The 26,581-nt window shown below is 47.8% G+C and overlaps 1 protein-coding gene across 1 annotated transcript in view; it reads left to right on the forward strand.

Annotated features, from left to right (window-relative positions):
- The first annotated feature begins 5,195 nt into the window (after positions 1-5,195).
- The window catches only part of BSCL2 (BSCL2 lipid droplet biogenesis associated, seipin), a 63,596-nt gene continuing 42,210 nt past the window's right edge, over positions 5,196-26,581 (forward strand). Inside the window, exons 1-2 of the mRNA XM_082271080.1 lie at positions 5,196-5,555; positions 18,201-18,282. Coding sequence (XP_082127206.1) covers positions 5,344-5,555; positions 18,201-18,282 — 294 coding nt within the window. The 5' untranslated portion in view covers positions 5,196-5,343. The remainder of the gene's footprint in view (positions 5,556-18,200; positions 18,283-26,581) is intronic.

Genomic DNA, 26,581 nt, shown 5'->3' on the forward strand with positions numbered 1-26,581 from the left:
GTAAAACTAACTATAGATGGATCAAAATTTGGCTGGTTCAGCATCTATGGGATTCATCTATCAGCAGGCTGGTTGTACAGAAGTCGATCTCTCAATTGATATGTGTACATCCATCCTGTTAGAAAAATTTCACTCTATCAGTGCCGCCTGTTTATAGCCATCAATGCCGATGAGTGAATTCTGATGGTTGGAAGTCTCCCAACAGGAGGCATTCACCCATCTACATCAAATGTGTGGATGGGGGAATCCATTCAATTTTCTTTTGGTTGAACGAAAGAAAATGAATTGTGTATGGTCTGCATTAGTCTTCTCTTCCCCTTTTAGGAGGCGTGTGCCACAGATTGATGTTCTGCCTCTATTGTAGAATGTTTGTGTGAAGTTTGCCTTTAACCACTTCCGCACTGCTCACTAGAGGCTCGATAATGGCGACGTAGACCTACGTCACCAAACATTCCCCCTTCTCGGCGGCGCGCTCCCGCTGTATTTAGTCACAGTGGGAGTCGGGCCAGGGGAGGAGCGGCGGCGATCGCCGCTGCTCTTCCCCGATCGTCGGGAATCGAGTGTGGAGATCCACCCGCTTGTGTAAACACAAGCGGGCGGATCTCCTAAGTGACAGGCAGGGCCGGAGTGGGACTCATTTTCAGCCCTGGAGTTTCATGCCTTAGACCGGCCCACTTTAGTTCACGACTGACTATATTAAAATAATGTAACTAAAACCTCAGAATATAAGTTTGCAATGGCGCACTGTTCTCTACAGCCTTGTAATTCATTCAGGGAGTGAGAGAAGGAGGGGTGAAAGAAAGAGGGAAGGAGAAAGAGAGAGGAAAGAAAGAGGGAAGTGCGCTACATACAGAGAACAGGGTTTAGCAGCTTATTATGCACAAAGTGCAGAGTTTAGGGGGGCGTTATGTACAGAATGCAGAGTTGAGAAATGTATAACACATAAAGTGCAAGTTTGAGCAGTGCACTGTGAACAGTGCAGAGTTGAGGAATGTGCTACGTACAAAGTGCAGAATTCAGCCGTGTGCTATGTACAGATTGCAGGGTTGAGGAGTGCACTACCTACAGAGTGCAGAGTTGAGGAGTGTGAGTGTGCTATGTACAGAGTTTAGGAGTGCACTAAGCACAGAGTGCAGAGTTCAGGAGTGTGCTTTGTACATAGTGTGCAGTGTACAGAGTTCAGAGTTCCGGAGTGCATTGAATTTTCAGTACAGGGTTCAGAATTGTGCTAAAGAGTGCAGGGTTCAGAATTGTGCTACATACAGAGTGCAGGGTTCAGGAGTATGCTACATGCAGAGCCCAGGAGTACGTTACATTCAGAGTGCAGATTCAGGAGTGCGCTGAATACAGACTGCAAGGTTCAGGATTGTGCTATGTACAAAGTGCAGGGTTCAGGATTGTGCTCTGTACAGAGTGCACTACATGCAGAGTGCAGTGTTTAGGAGTACATTGCATTCAGAGTGCAAGGTTCAGGGTTGCACTACGTACAGAAGGCAGGGTTCAGGAGAGTGCTATGTACAGAGTACAGGGTTCAAGATCGCACTACCTACAGAGGGCAAGGTTCAGGAGCGTACTATGTGATGAGTGCACGGCGCAGGACTGCACTATCTACAGGGTTCAGGAGTGCACTACCTACAGAGTGCACGGTTCAAGATCGCATTACCTACAGAGGGTAAGGTTCACGAGTGCGTACGTATAGAATGCACGGTTCAGGATTGCACTACCTACAGAGGGTAAGGTTCACGAGTGCGTACGTATAGAATGCACGGTTCAGGATTGCACTACCTACAGAGGGCAGGGTTCAGGAGTGTGCTATGTGTAAAGTGCATGGCTCAGGATTGCACTACCTACAGGGTTCAGGATTGCACTACCTACAGAGGTCAGGGTTCAGGATCGCACTACCTACAGAGGTCAGGGTTCAGGATCACACTACCTACAGAGGTCAGGGTTCAGGATCGCACTACCTACAGAGGTCAGAGTTCAGGATCGCACTACCTACAGAGGGCAGGGTTCAGGATCGCACTACCTACAGAGGGCAGGGTTCAGGATCACACTACCTACAGAGGTCAGGGTTCAGGATCGCACTACCTACAGAGGTCAGGGTTCAGGATCGCACTACCTACAGAGGGCAGGGTTCAGGATCACACTACCTACAGAGGTCAGGGTTCAGGATCGCACTACCTACAGAGGTCAGGGTTCAGGATCGCACTACCTACAGAGGGCAGGGTTCAGGATCACACTACCTACAGAGGTCAGGGTTCAGGATCGCACTACCTACAGAGGTCAGGGTTCAGGATCGCACTACCTACAGAGGGCAGGGTTCAGGATCGCACTACCTACAGAGGTCAGGGTTCAGGATCGCACTACCTACAGAGGTCAGGGTTCAGGAGTGCAGTACTTGCCAAAACGCATGTAAAAAACAGTCCTTTAGGGTGGTAAATCTCTTCCTCATCTAGATACTTCAGTGCCCACAGAAGTATAGTGGTGAGGAGGAGATTTACCGTCCCAAAGGACTGTTTTTTTACATGCGTTTTGGCAAGTACTGCAATTGTAAGTGTTTTTAATCTTTTTAAAATACCTCACTTTTAATACCAACTATGGTCTTATCTTGCGTACTCATTCCCCAGCGGAGAGTTTTTCAGCGGAAGAGGAGTATACATCTTGAGTGGAACCACACCTGACTATAAACAAACATACAAAAGGTGCTATATAACCTGTAATGGGTTAAAATTTCTGGCGAGCAGGCATTGCACATGGAGGTGTTTTGTAAGGGCTTCCTGACACGCAGTTGCTGATCTACAGATGGCCTTTCTATTTCTCACACATTATATTGATTGGTTTGCATATTAAGGATATTATAGTATGTTTTCTGTTTCACTATTATAAGTGTTTTTTTGGAAGATTACTTAGGATCTTGAGTATATACATATATATGTGTATGTAGGTTAGCACTGTCACTTTCAAGCAATATATAACATTGTTATTTTTGGTATTTCTGAAAAATTGGCAGGTTTGTGTTGGACAGCTTATGCTATGTACAAAGGGCAGGTGTGCATATCTCACAGGTCAACCCCCCCCCCCCCCCCCCATCCCCAGTACAGATCTCGCTCCAAAATTTCTGCCCCCTCCCTCCCATTACAGATCTTTTCTCTCCTCCCTGCCCAGTGCAGTACAGAGCTCCCCTCCCTGTCCTCTGCCCCACAGAAAAGAATAGACTGTACCTTACAGGCTGATGCCACGGGCTTCTTGTGATGCTGTAGGATCGAGGCAAGAGCTGTGTGCCCCGCCCCTTCTCATCGCGCCACGGCCCCTGCTCATCATGCCACGCCCCCTCATCTGTTGAATATGCAGGAAGAGCAGGGAGGGTTTTGAGCGTGCTGCCGAGATTGCTGTCACTTATAAAACACAGAAGCTGGGCTTCTGTGATTATAAGTGACTGTAGTAAGCGGCAATGCAAGGAGCCAGCGCTGAAGGTCCTGGCTGAAGAAAAAAATCCATTATTCCTGCATGAAAAACAAAAAAAAAAAAAAAAGCTGCCAGCTGTCCCCTGGGTGCCGCCTTCTCCTCCTCCGCTCCTCCCACCGGCAGTCCCCGCCCCTGTCGGCCGCACAGTGAAGATGCAGGGAGGAGGTGGGTGGAGCCACATGCCACACATTCCAATAGGCGCGGAGGAGGATGAGGAATATCTTCCTCCGCTGTGCATTCTGGGTCCTCTTCTCTGCACGTCACTGGTTGCTAGACGCCAGGCGGCTGGCCATCTTAGCAACCAGTCTAGTGCACGCTAAAGGTGCTGCTGCGGAGTCCTGGGGGATCAGATCTGGGAAACTTACACCCTGCGTGGGGCCCCCCAGGCAACTTGGCCAGTCCACCCCTAGCAATGGCAACGGCCCTAGTGGCCAAAAAAACGACCAGCCCACCGGGAGAATTCCCGGTGCTCCCGATTAGCCAATCCGGGCCTGGTGACAGGCAGGGTCAGATTGCAGGGTTCAGCATAGCTGAACCTGCGATCTGTCCTTCTGTCACATAGTCCCCTCCCCCCACACACGTTAGTAAGCACCAGGCATACATTAACCCCTTGATCACCAATAAAAATTAACCCCTTCCCTGCCAGTGTCATTTTTACAGTAACGGTGCATATTTATAGCACTGATTACTGTAGTAATGTCACTGGTACCCCCAAAAGTGTCAAATGTCAGTCAAGGGTCCGATCGGTCCGCCACAATGTCGCAGTCCCGCAAAAAAAATCGCAGATCGCCGCCATTACTCGTTAAAAAAAAAAAACACCAAAAATGACAGAAATCTTTCCCTTAGTAAACAATAACTTTTGCGCAAACCAATCAAAATACGCTTATTGCGATTTTTTTTTTTTTTTTTTTTTTTTTTTTTTTTTACCAAACATAGGTAGCAGAAAACAAATTGGCCAAAAATTTTAAAAAAATTAAATTTTTACATTTTTGGGGGGGGGGGGGGGATTTCATATAAAAAAAAATGTGAAAAATGTTATTTTTTCAAAATGTACGCTCTTTTTTTGTTTATAGCGCAAAAAGTAAAAATCGCACTGGTGATCAAATACCACCAAAAGAAAGCTCTGTTTGTGGGAAAAAAAGGACGTAAATTTCGTTTGGGTACATCATCGCACGTCCGCGCAATTGTCAGTTAAATTCGCACAGTGCCGAATCGCAAAAAGTGGCCCAGACATAAGACGGCAAAATCCTCCGGTGGTAAAGTGGTTAATAAAGGATCCATCTAGTAGTTTGAAATAAGCTTCTGTCTTCCCATGATCTAAACTGTTACTAATGGTCACTTATTTGTTCCCCTCTCTACAGACTGCCTTTGGCCTGAAATCACTGGTCCCGGCATTTCTCTCCCTCCCTCAGTAAACTTTTGTACACTTTCACCCAGTACAGCATACTCCACAGATAACTTTTAATTTCCACGCTCAAATGTAATGTGACAGGAAGAACATAAATGACTTCTGACGTCTGCAGAATTTTAAAAGCCATACAAAGCATGTTACAGACATGTTGTGTTTGAAGGAACAGACAAACCATATCCATTTTCTTTCATTAGGAGCCTCTTTGCTGAACTGCCTGATAGATATTTATACAGCCTGTTAGACCTATGGATAGCATGATACATATACAATTTGCCATTCCTTACATACAGAGCCCTGCCTATTGAAATTTTACTTTATTGTGCTTAACTATGTGTAAAATATCAACATAGTCCCAGCAAACATAGCCCTGTGTTTTATGACACCGGCACTCTTGCCAAGATTAGAAATTTAGGACACCAATTGCCAGACAGCTATTGTGCCACTGTGATCACTACCCATCCGCCATCATGTCTAATGGAGCATCACCACCTCTGCTGCTATGGATGGAAGACATGTGTTTACTGATGTTTCTGCGGGCACGGAGACTACTTCTGCAGACTGGAATATTGTTTTGTATCCTGCTCCTGCTTCTCTGGGTGTCTGTGTTTTTATATGGCAGCTTCTACTATTCCTATATGCCAACTGTTAAATACTCCAGCCCAGTGCACTACCAGTATAGGTAAGTGTCTTTATAGTATGTTATCATTCTAGGTCAGGGATCCTCAAACTACGGCCCTCCAGCTGTTGTGGAACTACACATCCCATGAGGCATTGTAAAACTCTGACCTTCACAAACATGACTAGGCATGATGGGAATTGTAGTTCCTGAACAACTGGAGGGCCACAGTTTGAAGGCCCCTGTTCTAGGTTTTATTCTCTTTATAGAGTTTTTTTTTTTTTTAGACATAATTATTTGTGTTAGTCTGCAGTTTTACCTTGGTTTTATAGTTTAACCGCTTGCCGACTGTCTAATGTACTAGTAGGGTGGCAAATAACCCTCCATGCGCTGGATCGCGTACCAAGTATGGGATTGGTGCACCTGCCCGCCCGTCTGTTCTGTGATTCTTCACAGCACAAGACGATCTGCGGGTTTCGGCCAATGGTTGGCCACCGGCACCCGCTGATCGGCTTAGTAATTCAAGGATCAGAGCTCTGTGATTGTAAACAACAGTGAGCTCTGTTCACTGACAAGGGATCTTGCTGTTTATTTTCCGTGCTAAGCAGGGGAAAAAACAAGATCCTTAGTAAAAGCAGCACATATCAAACACATTAGTTTGGCACACATTTAACTCTTTGGTCGCCATAGATATTAACCCCTTCCTACCCAGTTTCAGCACGGTGACAGTGCATAATATTAGCACTGATCACTGCATTAATGTAGCTGGTGATGTTATTGTAAGTTATTCAGTTCCCCTTAGTGTCAGATTGGCCGCTGCAGTATTGCTGTCCCGTTTATAAGTCGCTGATCACCGCCAGTAGTAGTGGAAAAAAAATCCAGTATATATCTCACAGTTTATAAATGCTAGAACTGTCAGACAAACCAATCTATATACACCTATTGGGGTTTTTGTTACCAAAGACATGTAGCAGAATACATTTTGGCCAAAATTTATAAAGAGATTTGATTTTTACAATTTTTTTATTAGATCTGTTTTGTAGCAGAAAGTAAAAAATATTGTTTTTCTTCAAAATGTTCAATCTTTTTTAGTTTCTATTACAAAAAATGAAGAAAAAAACCCAGTGGTGATCAAATACCACCCTTATTTGTGTGGAAAAAAAATATCAATTTTATTTGTGTACAGCGTTCCATGACTGCACGAGACTGCTAGTTAAAGTAGCGTAGTGTAGAATAGCAAAAAATTGCCTGGCCATGAAGGGGGTAAAATCTTCCGGAGCTGAAGTGGTTAAAGGATAAATTCACCTTTTGGGACATGTTACATGTTCCACCTGTATTCACACAGGTGGGGCTTTAAAATCGATGTACTTAAGCATGATTTTTACAGCCGCAGATCAGTGCAATTTGCAGCTCTGATTTCATTGCGACTTGAATTAGCAGAAGTCTATGCAAGTCACAATGAAATCCCAAAAAAGTAGTGCAGGAGCCTTTGCCTTTTTATGGTTCCATTGCCGGCATTGGGGTGCGACATTTCATGCAATTTTGAACTGTCAAATCCCACCAGTGTGAACCATTGCTTGGGGTGGAACATGTAACATGTTCCAGCAGCTGCAGCCTCCCCTCTCTCCCCCCCCTCATTGTGACAGCAAGCAGGGGTGATCTTTTCCCAGCGCCGCTGTTACTATTTGAAAAGAACATGGCTGTGCAAGGGCTCCACTCACATGGCAGTATCATTCATTTCTAGTTTCTCGTGAATGCAGGAACTACAACTACCATCATCCATTGCAGCTGACATTTTGTAGTTTTAAGTGGACTGCAAGGTCACTGATGAGCGGTCTTTTAGTTCATTTACATCCCTCCAGCTTGTAAACAGTCAGTCTTTATGGAGGTATGGGCTGAAATCTGCAGGAGTCTGGCATTGCACCCCTGATCTATTGATGATCACGGGTGCAATGCTTTCCAGGCCCTTTAGGGAAAAAATAATAAATGCAGAAAAAGTGTGTGCATTTATTATTTTTCCCAAAAGGTGAACTTATAACTCTTAACTCCAGGCAGATCTAATAAACACCAAAATTATGCAGCTTTGTAATCATTAATACATCATTAAGGCCTCATGCACACAGAGCATCTGCTAACGCCAGGAAAAAGCAGCTGTAAAAACGTGCTTTTAGTAGCTTTTTCCATTAGCGTTATTGCACGTTTGACCACGTTGGCTTTTAGCAGCATTTTTCTGCCACCATTCAAAATCAATGGTTGCCTATGAGCCATCTTTGATACGGCTTTCAGCCCATTGATTTGAATGGAAGTCGCATCACAAGTCGGATCAGGATGATCCGACTTGTGGTGAGACTTGCGCTCTGAGGATCCTGAGGGGGAGCTCAATGCCAAAATGGGGAAAAAACAGTGTGGGGGTCCGTCCCAGGTTCCAAGCCAGGCCCTTCGGGTATGGCATGGATTTTGAGGGGAGCTCCATGCCGAAAAAATGGCTTGGGGTCCCCCCCAAAATCCATACCAGACCCTTATCCGAGCATGCAGCCTGGCAGGTCAGGAAAGGGGATGGGCGAGCGGCCCAACCCCCTCCTGGACCATACCAGGCCACACGCCCTCAACATGGGGGGGTGCTTTGGAGCAGGGGGGCCTCTGCACCCCCCACCCCAAAGCACCTTGTCCCCATGTTGATGAGAACAAGGGCCTCTTCCCGACAATCCTGGGCGGTGTTTGTGGGGGTCTGCGGACAGGGGGCTTATCAGAATCTGGATGCCCCCTGTAACAAGGGGGCCCCCCAGATCCCGGACCCCCTTCCTATATTAATGAGTATGGGGTACATTGTACCCCTACCCATTCACCCCAAATAAGGCAGTGTAGTGTAAATAATGACGAGACGGTTTTGAGAAGTCCTTTATTAAAAATCTTCTTCCGGTCTTCTCCGATGATGTCTCCCGTGATTATGCCGGCTCCGCTCTTTGCAGCTTCTTATATAGCCATGGGGGCGTGGATTCCCGGTGATGTCACCCGGAGACCCTGCCCCTTATGTCCTCACACATCAGATGATGAATTAAGGGACAGGGTCTCCGGGTGACATCACCGGGAGGCCACTCCCCCATAGCTATATAAGAAGCTACAAAGAGTGGAGCCAGCGTTATCACGGGAGACATTGTCGGAGGAGGAACGGAGGGAGAAGACCCGAGAGAGAGATTTTTAATAAAGGACTTCTCAAAACCATCTCTTGTCATTATTTACACTACACTGCTTTATTTGGGGTGAATGGGTAGGGGTACAATGTACCCCATACTCATTCACATAGGGAGGGGGTCCGGGATCTGGGGGGCCCTTTTGTTACAGGGGGCATCCAGATTCTGATAAGCCCCCTGCCCGCAGACCCCCACAACCACCGCCCAGGGTTGTCGGAAAGAGCCCCTTGTCCTCATCAACATGGGGACAAGGTGCTTTGGGGTGGGGGGTGCAGAGCCCCCCCCTGCTCCAAAGCACCCCCCAATGTTGAGGGTGTGTGGCCTGGTATGGTCCAGGAGGGGGTTGGGCTGCTCACTCGTCCCCTCCCCTTTCCTGACCTGCCGGGCTGCATGCTCGGATAAGGGTCTGGTATGGATTTTGGGGGGGCACCCCACACCAATTTTTCAGCCTTGGCCAAGGTGTTTCTTCCCCCGGACAAGATGCAAAAGTTGAACAAAGAGTGAGCAATCTGTCCTCTCTTCGAGTTTGCGTGCGGGCCTTGGGTCTGATGGGATCAACCTTTTGAGGCGGTTCCGTTTGCTCAGTCCCATACCAGACCTTTGCAAAGGGAGATTCTTGTCAAATGGAACAAGGATCCAAAGTCCTTTGAAAACTTTCATTTCGTTAAGCCACAACACAAAGTCTGCTCTGTTGTGGTGGATTCAGTCTCCAGCACTATGCTAGGGCAAGTCCTTTCTCCCAATGTTTTGGACGGTGGTGACCATGGATCGGACTGGAGCTGGGTGCTGGGGAAGCTCTGTGCTCAGGGTACCTGGACGATGGAAGAGTCAAAACTACCGATAAATGTTTTGGAGCTCAGAGCAATAAAGCTTTGTCTGAGCCATTGGATGACTTGTCTGCAAGATTGTCCAGTTGTGTTGAGAGTGTCTTGGTGGCCAAGATTCTGGTCTGGGTGTAAAAATGTATTCCAGCCCTCTCTGCTGTACACATTCCAGGTGTGGGGAACTGGCAAACGGATTACCTGACTCGTCAGGTGTTTGATCAAGGGTAGTGGTCCCTGCACCCGGAGGTGTTTCATCTCCTGTGTGTTCGGTGGGGGACTCCGGAGGTCGATCTGTTTGCTTCTTGCATCAACAAGAAGGTTCAGAGATTTATAGCCAGGTCTCGAGATCCTCTGGCCGACGCCACAGACTCTCTGGTGGCTCCTAGGGGTCAGTATCGCCTAATTTATGTCTTTCCTCCCTTGAAAATCCTGCGGCTTCTGCGCAGGATAGAGATGGAAGGAATTCCGGTCATTCTGGTGGTCCGTACTGGCCTCGCCGGTCTTGGTATGCAGACCTAGTAAGGTTGGTCGCCGATGCTCCTTGGAGACTTCCTCTCAGGGAAGATCTGCTGTCTCAAGGTCCGATCTTCCATCCTGCTTTACAGTTGATGGAGGTCTTTCTGACTCTGTGATTCCTTTTTAAAACATTCTGGAGATTTCTCTGCTCTCGTTGTCCCAGAAGCCTTCTTGGTGGCTATCACTTCTGCTCACAGAGTATCTGAACTGGCGGAGTTGTCCTGCCGCTCACCCTATCTGGTGATACACAGAGATAAAATGGTACTTCGACCTAATCAGTCCTTTCTTCCTAAGGTGGTTTCTGATTTTCATCTGAATGAAGACATTGTGTTGCCGTCACTCTGCCCTAAGCCCAAACATTCTAAGCAGTTTGCGATGCATTCTTTGGATGTGGTTCGGGCAATCGGGGACTATCTGGAGACCACTGAGTCTTTTAGAAAATCAGACGCTCTTTTTATCCTTACCGAAAGATCTCGCAAGGGATTGGCTGCGTCTGCGGCGACCATATACAGATGGATCAGGCAGAGGGTAGTTCAGGTTTATTCACTGAAGGATCAGGTTCCTCCTTTTCCCTGTGCAGGCTCATTCTACGAGAGCGCTGAGTGCCTCTTGGGCTTTTCGCCATCAGGCGTCGGTGCTGCAGGTTTGCAAGGCGGCAACTTGGTTGTTTGTGCATACATTTACAAAATTCTACAAAGTAGATGTGTTGGCATCTTTGGATGCTTCCTTTGGCCGCAAGGTTTTGCAAGCTGCTGTTTAAAGAGAACTGTTTTTTTTTTTTTTTCTTTGAAGATATATTGTTTTTCAGGGTGAGCTCCAGTTGTTCCTGGTTGAACTCCATGTCACCTGGTTGGCTAAGTTTGGCCTTTGCGGAGTTACGTTTCCGTTTGCGTTGTCTTCCCACCCCTCATGAATATACTGCTTTGGGACATCCCTATAGTCTGACATGATGGAGCTGCGTCTTATCGATGAATAATAGAGAACTGAATTTTTGGAAGAACTCACCGTAAAATCCTTTTCTCTGAAGTTCGACAGACGCAGCACCCGCCCCTCTACTTCTGAGTAAATGTTTTTTTTTTTCCATTCTAAACACTGCTTGCAACTAAACCGTTTGATGATCACAGGGTGTGTGGGTTTATGCCTGCAGGGACAGCCCACATAGGTGTGGTTAAGCTTTTTTCCTGCCTAGTGCCTATTCCTGATAGGAGGAGCATAACCCTAGTCTCTGAGTAGATGGAGCTGCGTCTGTCGATGATGAGCTTCAGAGAAAAGGATTTTACGGTAAGTTACAAAAATCCAGTTTTTCTCTATCGTTCATTGACAGACGCAGATTCATATCGTCTTGACCATTGGGTTATACTGCGCCCTACAGGAGTAGGACACTAGGCAGGAAAAAGCTTTACCATGCCTATGGGGCTGTCCCTGCAGGCATAACCCCACACACTCTGCTATAGCCCTCAGTTTGTTTCTGCCTAGTTTCGGAGTAGGACCTAGTTCCCTGCTGGGACTTCGGTCTTAGCTTTTTTTTTTTTTTTTGGTAACCTTGTTTTTTTATGATTTATTTCTTTTAAAGTTCCTGGAGAACTACAAGCAACAGCCGGCTGGGTTTTGGACTTGATGTTCTAGATCCTTAAGGTCTCCCAGCCTGGCCAGCGGGCGTGAGCAGGTTATAATCCAGCACTAGGCCTCGCCACGCTAGAGCTCCGATGGACGGGGACGAGCCTGCGACTGGACCGTCTCGCCGGGATGCGGATGATCTGGGATGCCATGAGTCGCAACATACCTCTTGGCCGTCAGCACCTCCACCCCGGGTTGGAGGTGGTCTTTTCGGACTGGCACCCGCCTGATATCGTGGTATGGTGAGTAAGTGTCCCCCAATTCCCTGGCGGTCTCAGGGTGGACGTGGGCCCCCTCCATGGAATAGTCAGACCCTTGGTATCCCTCAGTTCCCCTGGCTTTTCGGGCGTACCAGGCCCCCCTTATCGGTTCCCCCTCTTCCCCTCTGTAGCTGGTTCATGCCTCATGGGGAGGCGGTTAAATTCCGGCGGTTCTGCGAGGGGGGGCGGCGTCTGCCCTGGTGGGGTCTCCTGGGGTCTCTCCGATGCCTCTGGTCTGATGACCCCCATGGGGTTCCTGGAGACTGCATGGTGCGCTGTGGGGGCCGCTATTTTGCTGTAGATTTCTTTCTGCCTTAATGTGAAATTTTTTTTCTCATTACTATGCATGGGCGGCCATGTTTTGTTAGTTCCCCATAGGATTGCATGGGGCGACCTGTTTCTTGTAGTCCACAATGGCTGGACAGCAAGGGGAGACACTAAAGGCTCTAGGTATGACCCAGGTGCTTTTCAGATCGTTTCTATCTTCAGCAAGGAATGTTCCTGAAGCTTCCAGACCGGTTTGGTGGTAATGTTTTTGGGGTCCCTGTAGGCATTCCTCATTCACACTGCTGCTGGCTATGTTAGGCTAGGACTTGTAGTACCGCTGGTGCAGCAGCGTGAATCGTGTTTTTGCGACTTTTTTAAAGTGACACTGCACCTTTTTCTTTTCATTGCTAATGGAGTCCCAGGACAAAATTTCACCTACAGACCCCCTCAGTGCGGCTGCGGGATCCTCTGGGTTGCAGCCCCTGTCTGCTTTTACAGCAGTTTTGAAAAGCCTGGTGTCAAGTGGATTTTGTTTTGAAAAGTACCGCTAGCCGAAAAGCGCCCTTTGCCTTCACCTCTCTCTGTGGTATCCTCAGCTTCTGAGGCAGATATGGCTGCTGCAGACGCACCCCACCTTGGTGGAGCTGTGTCATCACATTCTGAGGGTGAGGAGGACATATCCTCATCAGCTGATGCACAAGAAAGCGTGCCGGTGGAAGCACTTCTAGTATCAGTGCGGGAAATATTAAAAATGGCAGATGAGTCTACAGCGTCCGGGACCCAATTGTCTTTTGGCACCCACAAATTCCAGAAGTCAGGCAAGGTGTTCCTGTGTCCGCAAATTTTTTTACAATATTGTCGATGAACAGTGGGGACGCATCAAACAGATGTTAGTGGTGCCCAAGCGCTTTAACCACTTTTACCACTGGAGGATTTTGCTGTCTTACGTCTGGGCCACTTTTTGCGATTCGGCACTGTGTGACTTTAACTAACAATTGCGCGGTCATGCAACGCCGGACCCAAACTAAATTTACGTCCTTTTTTTCCTACAGAGCTTTCTTTTGGTGGTATTTGATCACCTGTGCGATTTTTACTTTTTGCGCTATAAACAAAAAAAGAGCGACAATTTTGAAAAAATAACAATATTTTTCAAATTTTTTTTATATTTTTTTTATATAGGCCAATTTGTTTTCTGCTACATATTTTTGGTAAATAAAATCGAAATAAGCATATTTTGATTTTGGTTTGCGCAAAAGTTATTGCGTTTAACGAAGGGAAAGATTTTTGTCCTTTTTGGTGTTTTTTTTTTTTTTTTTTAACGAGTAATGGCGGCGATCTGCGATTTTTTTTTTTTTTTTTTTTTTTTTTTGTGGGACTGCGACATTGCGGCGGACAGATCCAGCGTTTTCTTCGCTTCGCTGTAGGCGAGGAGCATTATCAATTTGGGGCGTTACCCTTTGGTCTCGCTTCCACCCCCAGGGTTTTCACCAAGGTGCTGGCTCCGGTGTTGGCATTACTGCGCCAACGGGGGATTTCGGTACTGGGTTTTCTGGACGATCTCCTATTGAGAGCTGACTCTCATACAGCCCTGTCGGGCCACTTTCGATCACGGTACGGACTCTGCAAGAGTTCAGTTGGAACATCAATTTAAAAAAATCTGCCCTGATACCTACATTAAGACTGGATTATCTGGGCCTGACTCTGGATTCCGCTTCGGTGAGGGTCTTTCTTCCTCCAGACAACCTGCAGAAATTGCAGGGGGCAATCCGTTTGCTGTTGGAAAACAGTTGGTCCTCTCTGCGGACTTGCATGCGGGCCTTGGATCTGATGGTGTCAACCTTCAAGGCGGTTCTGTTTGCCCAGTTCCACATGAGACCCTTACAAAGGGAGATTCTCATCAAATGGAACAAAGATCCAAAGTCTTTGGACACCTTGATTCGGTTGAGTCACAACACGAAGACTGCTCTTCTATGGCGGCTTCGCTCGTTAGCGCTACGCCAGGGCAAGCCTTTCCTTCCGTTATACTGGATGGTGGTAGCCATGGACACCAGCCTGTCAGGTTGGAGTGGAGTGCTGGGGAAGCTCTGTTCCCAGGGGTCCTGGACGCTAGAAGAGTCACAACTTCTGATAAATATCTTGTAGCTCGGGGCAATAAAACTTTGCCTGAGACGCTGGACAACTCGTCTGCAGGATTGCCCAGTCCAGGTACAATTGGACAATGCCACAGCTGTGGCTTGCATCAATCAAGGGGACATGAAAAATGTCCTGGCTGCTGGGGAGGTGGCCGACATCCTGGATTGGGCGGAAGTTTGTTCCAGCCCTCTCTGCTGTGCACATCCCAGGTGTGGAGAACTGGCAGGTGGATTACCTGAGTCGTCAGGTGTTAGATCAGGGGGAATGGTCCCTACATCCGAAGGTGCTTTATCTCCTGTGTGTCCGGTAGGGGACACCGACGTCGATCTATTCGCTTCTCGACTCCACTAAAAGGTTCAGATGTTCGTAGCCAGGTCTCGGGATCCTCTGGCCGATGCCACAGACGTGCTGGTGGCTTCTTGGAGTCAGTATCGACTGATTTATGCATTCCCTCCGCTCAAACTTCTGCCGTGACTTCTTCGCAGGATAGAAGTGGAAGAGATTCTGGTCATTCTGGTGGCCCCAGACTGGTCTTGGTACGCAGATTTGATAAGGTTGGTCGCAGATGCTCCCTGGTGACTCCCTCTCAGTGAAGATCCGCTGTCTCAAGGACTGATCTTCCATCCTGCCTTAGTCGCTGGCTTTAACGGCGTGGCTGCTGAAAGCCAGGTATTGAAGGATAGAGGTCTTTCTAATTCAGTTATTCCTACACTGCTTAAGGCCAGGAAATCTACTTCCAGGAAGATCTATCTTCGTACGTGGAAATCGTACATTTCATGGTGTGGCTCTTTGAAGGTGCACCCTCGTTTGTTATCGGTGGCTAGGGTTTTGGCTTTTCTTCAAAAAGTTGAACAGCGGTTGGCCTTGGGCACTATCAAAGGGCAAGTGTCGGCCTTGGCTGTGTGTTTCCAATGCCCTTTAGCTATGCATGCACTGATTTACACTTTTATTCAGGGGGTTCGCCACATGGATCCCCCCGAGGCGGTCCCTGCTACCTTTGTGGGATCTGAATTTGGTACTATCTCTGTTCTTCAAAAACCTCAGTTTTGAGAACATTAGGGAGATTCTTCTGCTTACCTTGTCTCAGAAGGTTGCCTTTTTAGTGGCTATTATTTTGCCCGCAGAGTATCTGAGTTGGCGACGACGTCCTGCCATTCACCCTGGTCCGACCTAATCAGTTTTTTTTTCCTAAGGTGGTTTCTGATTTTCATTTTAATTAAGACATTGTGCTGCCTTCACTTTGTGCTAAGCCCAAGCATTCCAAGGACATTGCATTCTTTGGATGTGGTGCGAGCAATTAGTCTACCTGGCGGCTACTGAGTCGTTCAGAAAATCAGATGCTTTATTTGTCCTTACCGAAGGATCTTGTAAAGGTTTGGCTGCATCTGCTGCGAACATATCTAGATGGATCAGACAGACGGTAGTTCGGGCTTATTCGCTGAAGGGTCAGGTTCCTCCTTTCCCTGTGAAGGCCTACTCTACTAGGGCGCTTAACGCTTCCTGGGCTTTTTTCCATCAAGCGTCCGTGCTACAAGTTTGCAAGGCGGCAACTTGGTCGTCGGTGCACACATTCACAGAATTCTACAAAGTTTGTGTCGGCATCTTTGGGTGCCTCGTTTGGCCGATAGGTTTTGTAGGCTGCTGTTTAAAAGGGAAATTTTTTTTCTCTATGAGGGTGTATGTTTTTTCTGGGTGAGCTCCAGTTGTTCCCGGTAGAGCTCCATGTTACCTGGTTGGCTACATTTAGCCTTGAGAGATTACGTTCTTTTTTGCGTTTTTTCCCACCCCTCATGCAAATACTGCTTTGGGACGTCCCAATGGTCAAGAAGATATGAAGCTGCGTTTGTCAATGAACGATAGAGAAAACTGGATTTTTTTTACTTACCGTAAAATTATTTTCTCTGAAGTTCATTGACAGATGCAGCACCCGCCCCTCTATTTATGGGATTGTGGTCTTCTTTAACACTGCTTGAAACAAAACTGAGGGCTATAGCAGAGTGTGTGGGGTTATGCCTGCAGGGACAGCCCCATAGGCATGGTAAAGCTTTGTCCTGCCTAGTATCCTCCTCCTGTAGGGGACAGTATAACCCAATGGTCAAGAAGATAAAAAGCTGCGTCTGTCAATGAACTTCTGAGAAAAGGATTTTTTACGGGAAAGTAAAAAATCCACCAATTTACTTTCTGCTATAAAACCTATCCAAAAAAAATGGCGGTCTGCCCTGTTTACATATGGCAGACCGTTGCTCTGCTTCTTTTCTAAAAGATGGGTGGATCCCAGCAGACATCCAGTCTGCCAGACCCACTGATTTGATCCTGCTGTGTCCAATCGCATCGGGAACGGGTCGCTGGCAGTGCACGTGCGATCCCCAGACCCGTAAATGCAGAATTACGTACAGGTACGTGATTCTGCAGAGCCGCCTTGCCACCGTGTGTGTGTGTTCTGTACTCCTGATACCCGTTTTCAGCAGACAGCAGGTTGAAGCTTGCTTTTGGCTGACGTCACAGAGCCAGTCCAGGCTCAGGCAAGATCGCGACAAAGTCGGAATCCGCCCACATGCCTGGACCGGCACCCGGCTTAGCCTTTCAGCGAGCCGCTGGGAGCCTGATCCGGCTGCTCCCGTCCCCTCCTCAGCCCAGCGCTCCAGTGAGCACTGGAGGGGCAGAGCAGAGTGCGGTGAATGACAGTCACCAGCTCTCTGTTCAGGGAGCCCTGAGAACCGAGAGATCAGCGGTGTTAGATCGCTTGGTTCTCAGTGTTAGAGCCAGAGGGGGACAGATCCACCTAGGTAAGTCATTTTTATGGAAAACTTAGTGGGATTTGAGCACAGGTATATCTTATTTCTATTGCATTGCAGGTCAGTGGCCAGACGTTGAACCTTGTAGCTCTCCTCTAACTTGTGTCTATTTGCCCCATATTGGCAGTATGTCCATTGTAGCATTTGCATTTTGCAGAGCAGCTAAGGGACTGGCCATAGAGGGATTACTTTGATGCAGTTGGCCAGCTTAAACTTTTTTTTTTTTGTTTGTTTTTTATTGCAGAGTTTACTAGAAAGGCAATACAGCAGTGTGCAGAGGGTTCATCCTATAATTTTTTTTTTGTCATAAATTGCACACAATTGCTCTGTTTGCTGGACAGCATTCCTAGTTCCCTGGCTGATTTCACTTTCTGCCTGAAATATTAATGTTTTGAAAAGACTGGCCAAGAAGTCTTTCATCCCATCAAGTACAAACCTGCTACAATGTCCTTCTTCTTCTTTTTTTCTTTTTTTTTTTTTGGATAGAGTAGGAAATGGCTAAAATTGGCTAAAACCTGTTGTCTGTCTTTGTCCTGGCAATTTCACTTCCTGTCCCAGGGACATAAGAGGAAATGACTGCAAGAGGTGAGAAGAAATTGCTTTAGATAGTTGTCACTGGAACAGGTGTCTGCATTGGAAAAATTTCCCTCTGTTCTTGTCCCTGTGACAACTGTGGATTTACCAGAGAGAAAACATCCACAGTGTGAACAGACAGCAGGAACACCCTGACAAGGGTTTACTACTACCCCATTCTTTTCGAAGATAACATGTTTTTGCTAAAGATAAACTTTCGAAAAACGTTGTTTTTCAAAAGAATTGTTGGAGAAACTCAGATTACCTTACCTGGTCCTGCCCTAGGTCATGTCTAAGATGAGTTCTTCCCAGGTAATTTGGAGAATACAGATGTGCAGAGTTCATAGTTATGAATGTGCTACAAAAAAGGGCAAGTAATCAACAGAAATATGACAGGAATGATAGGCCGTTCCATATGGTTTGTATGCATCTCTCTGAACGTGACTACAAATTTGCAACTTACCTTTTCAAATAACACAAATTCAGTAGGGGAGCAGTTTTGTAATTACTCATGTATTTTTGCCTTCTTCAGCTCCGATTGTGACTCGCCACCTGGAATCGTGTGCTCATTCCCAACAGCCAATGTGTCTCTTCTGAGAAATAATCGTGATCGGGTAAGAACTGTCATATATTCATTGATGGCTAAGTTCACCTTTAAAAATTAAATTTTTCCTTTTTTTATTTTTTTAAACCTGCAAAGCATTGCACCCACAATCTGCAGATGGTAGGTGCAATGCCAGGTTCCTGCAGAATCTTAGTTTAGCTTTCTGCCTGTACCTCCAGAACTGGCAGACAGTTCCTGGAGATCAGGAAGATCAATGAACTGTGAGAGTACTCACCAGCGCCTTTGCAGTTCAATAAAGCGGAGCTCCACCCAAAAGGGGAAGCTCTGCTTGTTTGACAGGTACCTTCTCCCAAATCCGGCTGAGTTTGCCGCGGCCCCCCTCCTCCTTCCCCCGCTGCCGGGCCATTAACAAAGTGCAGTAGGGAACCGGCTGTGAAGTCGCAAGGCTTCACTGCTGGTTTCCCTTGGCCGAGATGGCGGCAGCAGCACCCAAGAGCCAATTGAAAAGCGACTTGGGTGAAGACGCCGTTAAATTCGTGGACAGGTAAGTGTCCTAATATTAAAAGTCAGCAACTACAGTAGGTGTAGGTGCTGACTTTTTGAATTTTTTTCTGAGGCATCCTGGAGCTCAGCTAGAAGAACTGCAAGCTATCTGCCGCAGTGGGAAAGGGTATTTCTCTTTCGTTCATTGACGAACACAGCTCCTGGTATTCATAACCATTGGGTTATACTGCCTCCTACAGGGATAGGACAATAGGCAGAAAAAAACCTCTGGCTACACCCATGGGCAGTCCCAGGGGGTATACTCCCTATCTCTGATATAGCTACTCAGTTTTTTTTTTTCTGCCTAGTCAGGGGTAAGGACCTAGTTCCTTGCTGGGATCTTTGGTCCTGGCAAAATTTTTTGGATAGGACATTTTTTTTCCTCCTCGCTTTTTCTTGTGAGATCTACAATCAACTGCCAGACTGGGCGGTGGGCTGGATAACTAAATCCAGTGGTCACCCCAGTCTGGCCAGCGAGCATACGCAAACCTCAGCTCCACACTAGGTCAGCCGTGACATAGTCCCACTGGACGGGGGCTGGCCTGTGAGTTAAATGCCTCGTGAGGATTTCTTCAAAGAATCTTCAAACTCCTCTCCCCCATCAGGTATGGTCAACTTTTGATTTGTGGAGACTTGAATGGGACCATTGACCCCCACCTTGACTCTAGCCCCATATCCAAAGCGAGACACAACTCGCCACGAGACCTGTTCCACAAGGAGGGGGTATACGATGTATGGCGATGCCAAGCACACCTGTGAAAGGGACTATACCTTCTTCTCTCCTAGGCACCAATCAAACTCCTTGTATTGATCTTCTTATATAGCTGATCAGTGGCTTCTGCAGAGGGTCTCCTCCTTATTACGTGGTCTGACCATGCAGCCATTTCCATTGTGATTGAGAAGAGGGACCCCCTCCCTAGGGCCTCTGGGGGGGGTGTAATGTAAAGTTGTTACAAGATAGCCGAACCTTTTAGGATTGTGTCTTAGCATCTCTGGGAATTCTCCCACAATATCCATTCTGTCTCAGATCCATTTACCTTATGGAAAGCCCATAAAGCATTTATACTGGGAATATGCATCCAGCAAGGAGCAAGGGCTAAAAGACAATCCACTCTCTTAAAATGACCACCCTGCTCACAGAGATCTATGTTCTCGAATTCCAAAATAAAAATTCCCCCACCCCATCCGTCTCCATCTCTGGCTACCCTACAGGGGAAACTAAGAGATATACTAATGGAACAATTTTGAACATTTTCGCTCACTTAAACACTCACATTATGCCAATTCTAACAGAGCTGGTAAACACCTGGCCTACAGATTAAAAATAGCCCAATCTAAAATCAGAATTCCCCACCTAATCCACCTAGTCTCCAAACATAATATCACACACCCTCAAGCCATAGCAGATGAGTTTGCGAATTACAGCAAGCTTTATAACTTTCAAGATGATCCACATTACTCCGCAACCCTCCCTATCCGATATCCAAAACTTTCTGTCCAAACTTCAACTTCCATCTCTGACGACTAAGCACTTGGCTGAATTTAATGCTCCCTTTTCAGACTTCGAAATCTCCATACCAATCTCCATAGACCATACAATCTCTACCCAAGGGGAAATCCCCAGACCCTGACAGCCTGCCAAATGAGGCCGAGCAGTTGTTTACCCAGATCCTCATCCCACACCTCAACCCGGTGTTCACTAAAGCGGCACAATCATCCTTTTTCACCCTGGAGATGCTGAAAGCACAAGTGGTCTCCTTGCCCAAACCTTGTAAGGACCCTACCACCCCGGGTAACTTTTGTCCGATTTCTTTGCTGAATGCAGATATGAAGGTCTAAGCCAAGATGTTAGCGAGATGTCTGATGAGGGTCTTGCCTGATCTGATTCAAAAAGACCAAATTGGGTTTGTCCCAGGCAGACAGTCTTCGGACGCAACTAGACGTATCATTAACCACTTAAGCCCCGGAGGATTTGGCTGCTAAACGACCAGGGGGTATTTTGCGATTCGGCACTGCGTGACTTTAACGGACAATTGCGCGGTCATGCGACGCTGTACCTAAACTAATTTGGCATCCTTTTTTTCCCACAAACAGAGCTTTCTTTTGGTGGTATTTGATCACCTGTGCGATTTTTTGATCATGCGCTATAAACAAAAAAAGAGCGTCAATTTTGCAAAAATAGCAATATTTTTCACATTTTTTTATATGAAATTCCCCCCCAAAAAAAATGTAAAAATCAAAATTTTTTAACATTTTCGGCCAATTTGTTTTATGCTACCTATGTTTGGTAAAAAAAATCGCAAAAAGCGTATTTTGATTGGTTTGCGCAAAAGTTATCGCGTTTACTAACAAAGGGAAAGATTTTTGTTGTTTTTTTTTTTTAACGCGTAATGGCGGCGATCTGCGATTTTTTTTTTTTTTTTTTTTTTTTTTTTTTTTTTTTTTTTGCGATACTGCGACATTGCGGCGGACAGATCCGGACCCTTGACTGACATTTTTGACACTTTTGGGGTTACCAGTGACATTTCTACAGTAATCAGTGCTATATATATGCACTGTTACTGTAAAAATACAATGGTATTGAAGGGGTTAACTTTATTTGAGAGGGAGGGGCTGTGTGTGTCCCTAGGGGCGTGCTTTCTACTGTGATTGGCTGTGGCTTCAGCTGTATGAACGGTGATCAACGGTTCTACATAGTAGAACCGTATGATCATCTCTCATACACAGGGGAGAATGACAGGCAGCTTGTTTACACAAGCCACCTGACTTTCTCCCTCTCCCCCGCCGATCGCAGAGTGGCCGGCGGACATCGGGTCCGCCGGTCACACGCGCGGGGGGTCCGTGACCACGCGGGAGCGCGCCTCCGGGGGCGCGCGCTCGCTCCCTAGACCCTCACAAGCAAGCGACGTAGACCTACATCAGCTTGCCTGTGAGGGGCTGACCGCCGACGTAGATAGTCGTGCGGCGGTCGACAAGTGGTTAATATTATACATTATGCGAAAAGGAACCCAAATCCTTCTCTTCTTCTCTCCGTGGATGCAGAGAAGGCGTTCGATAGTCCACTGGGCATAAATGTCTGTGGTCCTGAAAAGATTTGGCTTCCATGGGCACATCCTGAATGCAGTTATGGCCCTTTTACTCCACCCCCTCAGTGCAGGGGTTCCAATCAGGTCTAGTGTCCGAAACCTTTCTCATTACGAATGGAACCAGACAGGGGTGCCCCTTGTCTCCTTCCATTTTCAATTTGATGATGAGCCTCTGGCACAGGAAATCCATTTTCATCGAGGAATCGCTGGCTTTCAGCTGGGCAGATCCATTCACAAAATCTCTTCGCAGATGATCTTATCCTTCTCTTGACAGATCCGGGTCCTCTCTGCCGGAGGCTTTCCAAATATTCTCCCAGTTTAGTCCAATATTCTTATTCTAAAATAAATGCACCCCCGTGGGGTCCCTAAGTGCTTTATTAGGCATTATTCCTATGAGGAGTCTCTTCTTAAGAAGTGGACTGTGCCGCCGGTGGTGGACCCTCCTGTTTCCAAATTAAACAAGGCAACCCAACCATGATTCTGGTTGAAGAGTCCCCGGCCTTTAAGGGTCCAGCTGACCGGAAGGCGGAGGCTGTGGCCAGCCATATGTACGCTCTTCTCAGCTCATAACGTTTTTTTCGTCCCTCAGGGCCGACTAACAAGGGCTCGAAGCCTTTCAGGGCCTCTTCAGGAGTATCCAAACAAACTTGGTAGGGCAAGCCAAGGTCGGGCTTCTCGTCATCGCTGGTTTCCCGACCCGTGGACTTCCCTAGTGCAGGACAAGTGGGTCCACAAAGTCGTTTGGTTCGGCTACAAGATCGAGTTCTCTTGTTTCCTGGCAAGGTTTTTTTCCTTCCAGCTTGCGCCTATCCCCAGACCACTTACAGGGCCTGTTTTGGACGGTACAAGACCTGTTCCTTCAAGGGGTGATTGTCCTGGTTCCGACTTCGGAACATTTTCAGGGTTTTTACTCAAACCTGTTTATAGTCCCCAGGAAGGAACGCAAAGTGCATCCAATCCTAAAAAAATGGGAGTCCTTGATATGGTGACTTCGTTCTCCAGCGCTTCGGCTGGGAAAATCCTTCCTCCCCTTGTATTGAACAGTGGTCACCACGGATGCCTGCCTATCTGGCTGGGGAGGCGTCCTCGGCAAGCATTCTGCTCAGAGGATCTGGACGCTGAATGAATACAAACTACCGATCAATGTCTTGGAACTCCCAAGTGATCAGACTGTTTGGACCATTGGACAGATAGTCTTCAGGGTTGTCCAGTGCGCATTCAATCGGACAATGCCACGGGCGTGGCCTATGTCAATCATCAAGGGGGCACAAGAGGTGTTCAGGCGGCTCTGGAGGTAGCCTGCATTCTAAGGTAGGCAGAACAGATTGTTCCAGCCCTCTCCGCTGTACACATTCCCGGGGTCAAAATTGGCAGGGGGATTATCTCAGTCGGCAGGCATTGGACCACGGGGAGTGGTCCCTTCATGCGGAGGTGTTTCATCAGCTATGTCTCTGGTGGGGCACTCCTGAGGTGGATCTGTTGGTGTCTCAGCTCAACAGAAAGGTGCAGAGGTTTGTGGCTCCGTCAAGGGATCCTCTGGCGGATGCCACAGAAACGCTGGTGGATTTGTGGGGTCAGTATCGGCAGATTTACGCCTTCCCTCCTCTCAAATTTCTGCCCAGACTTCTATGCAGGATCGAGGCAGAAGGGATTCTGGTCATCTTGGTGGCTCTGGACTGGCCTCGCTGGGCTTGGTACGCCGATCTGGTGCGGCTGGCCACTGACGTTTCTTGGAAGCTTCCTCTCAGGGAGGATCTTCTGTCCCAAGGACCGATCTCCCATCCTGCTTTACAGTCGATGGCTTTGACAGCTTGGCTGTTGAACAGCAGGTGCTGAAGGATGGGGGTTTATCTGAGTCGGTGATTCCTACCTTGTTGAAAGCTAGGAAATCTACTTCTAGGAAGATCTTCCATCGTACGTGGAAGATGTACATTGTGTGGTGTGAATCTCTTGAGGTTCCTTCTTGGTGGATTGGATCTTAACTTTCCTTCAAAGGGGTTGAAAGAAATTGGCCTTGAGTACCATCAAGGGCCAGGTGTTGGATTTGGCGGTCTTCCTCCAATGACCTTTGGCCACACACTTCCTGGTGCATACCTTTCTTCAGGGTGTTCGATATTTGGTTTCTCAAGTGCGGGCTCCGTTGCTGCCCTGGGATCTTAATGTGGTGCTTTCAGCTCTGCAGAAGCCTCCTTTGGAAAATATTCGGGAGATTCCCTTGCTTACATTGTCCCAGAAGGTGGCCTTTTTATTGGCTCACTTCTGCGTGCAGGGTGTTGGAACTGGCAGCTTTATCCTGTCATTCACCTTCGCCCCTGGCTGTCGTTCCTTCCAAAGGTTGTCTCAGACTTTCATTTGAATGGAAGACATTGTGTTGCCTCACCTGTGTCCCAGGCCTAAACATCCGTAGGAAATTCCCTTGCATGCCCTGGATGTGGTGTGGGCAATTAGGATGTACCAGGCAGCTACGGAGTCTTTCAGGGAGTCAGACTCTCTTTTTGTGGTCACAGATGGACCTCAAAAAGGGTTTTCAGCTTCCTCTGCGATCATTTCGAGATGGATCAGACAGACAGTGGTTTAGGCCTATACCATCAGGGGTCAGGCTCCTCCTTTCCCTGTCGAGACGCACTCTTCTAGGGTGCTTAGTGCCTCCTGGGCCTTCCTTCATCAGGCATCAGTGACGCAGTTTTGCAAGGTGGCCACCTGGTCGTCGGTACAAACTTTTAAAAAGTTTTATAAAGTGGATGTGTTGGCATCTGCAGATGCTTCCTTTTGGCCCGCAGGTGGGCTCCGGTTGTTTGGTTGAGCCCCTGTTGCCTGGTTGGCTAATGTTTAGCCTTGGGAAATGTTTTGGTTGTTCCCACCCCTCATGTTTAACACTGCTTTGGGATGTCCCAATGGTTATGAATACCAGTAGTTGTTGTGTCCGTCAATGAACGAAAGAGAAAATGGGATTTTTGACTTACCGTAAAATCCATTTTTCTGATGTTCATTTAAAGACAGTTATTATTCTGACACTGCTTGTTACAAAACTTGAGTGGCTATAGCAGAGAGAGGGAGTATTCCCCCCCCCCCCCTAGGACTGCCATGCCGTGGGCATGGTGCAGGAGATGCAGGGGCCGTGGGCATGGTGCAGGAGATGCAGGGGCCGTGGGCATGGTTCAGGGGCCGTGGGCATGGTGCAGGAGATGCAGGGGCCGTGGGCATGGTGCAGGAGATGCAGAGCTGCATGTGGGCATGATGCAGGGCTGTGGGCATGGTACATGCAGAGCTGCGGGCATGGTACAGGAGATGCAGTGCTGCGGGCATGGTACAGTATATTCTCCTGGAGAATCTCTTGTATCCTGCCCGCAGCACTGCATCTCCTGAGGAGATGCAGGGGCTGCGGAGGGGTCTCACTTGCCGTTTGGTGAGGTGCCTTGCATTTAAAAATGGCGCCGCCTTGTGCCAACACGTCACCGTGCATGCGCCGTTTGCCCGAGAATAGCTGAGCGTGTACAGACTTTCCCGAGGGGCGGCGGCGCATGCACAGTGTACCTGTTGGGGCGGCCGCGGCCATTTTTTTTTTCCAGGTGTCAATTCCGTGTTGCGTACCATTTGAAATATGTTTCTCTTACGTCCTCTGACAGTCGCAGCCCTTCCAAGTATTCTTCACTATTGGGTAATGGCGCCCTCTGCAGGAGCAGGCTAGGTAGTGAAAACTCATTAAAAAGCTTAAACAAGACACACCTGTAGGGGCTGTTTCTCTCGACATTACACAGCCACACAGAGCTGCTAATCAGTTTCTTGCTGCCTAGCCCAGGTAGATACCCTGCTGGGACTCCTTGCCTCAGTTTTTATTTTTCTTTGAAAAATGTTTTTTTGTTTTCTCACTCACTAGCTAGTCAGGGGGATCCTCCTGGAGAACTACAAGCGACAGCCGGGCTGGGCCTCGCACTGGATAATCTAGATCCTTATGGTGTCCCAGCCTGGCATACAAGCGTGCGCAGGTTGTGGTCTGCCAAGGCCTCGCCATGACGTTGCCCCGATGGATGGGGACGAGCCTGCAGAGAAGTTTTCTTCGCCGGGATGCATCAACCCTGGAACGCCCTGTGTTGCAGCGTCCCCTCTTGGCTGACGGCACCCCCACTCTGGGTGAGAGGTGACCCGTATCGGAGCGAAGTCCGTGAGTGATGCTGACTGTCGGCGCAGTTTTTTTTGGCCGCCGTTTTGGGTGAGGGCAAGCCTGGCTGACTCACTGAAAGGGCAACAGCCATTATTGCTCACGTGCTTTGGCACCATCTTGGATGTGGGCAGCCGCCTAGTAAGGGCGGCGGCCATTTTCCCTGTGATTTTTTTTTTTCTCCCCCGATTTCCCCCCCCCCCTAGTCTTCTATTGGCATTCATGTTTGTGTGGCTCGGGGTGCTGTTCGGCCTCTACTGAATTAGGTCACGTCCTCCCGCCATCTTCCTTTTCCTGGAGCAGAAACGAGGAGAACGATTCGTTTCACTTTCTCCCTGACACTGTGGGGGCTTTTTTTCTCATGCATGGGGCATTTATCCTTAAAACAGTGCTTTTCAGTATATCTAGCAACTTAAAGGGGGACTCCGGCGGCGGTGCAGGTTTGCGGTGCGGACCGCGAAAATCACAGATTTAAAGGGCCAGTGTTCCATTTTTCAAATACTGTCAAAATGGAGTCCCAGGATCACAATTTCCCCACTGATCTGGTTTTGTGCTTCCGG

Source organism: Pelophylax lessonae (assembly GCF_965119305.1).
Source record: "Pelophylax lessonae genome assembly, chromosome: 10".
In the NCBI taxonomy this organism is placed as follows: domain Eukaryota; kingdom Metazoa; phylum Chordata; class Amphibia; order Anura; family Ranidae; genus Pelophylax; species Pelophylax lessonae.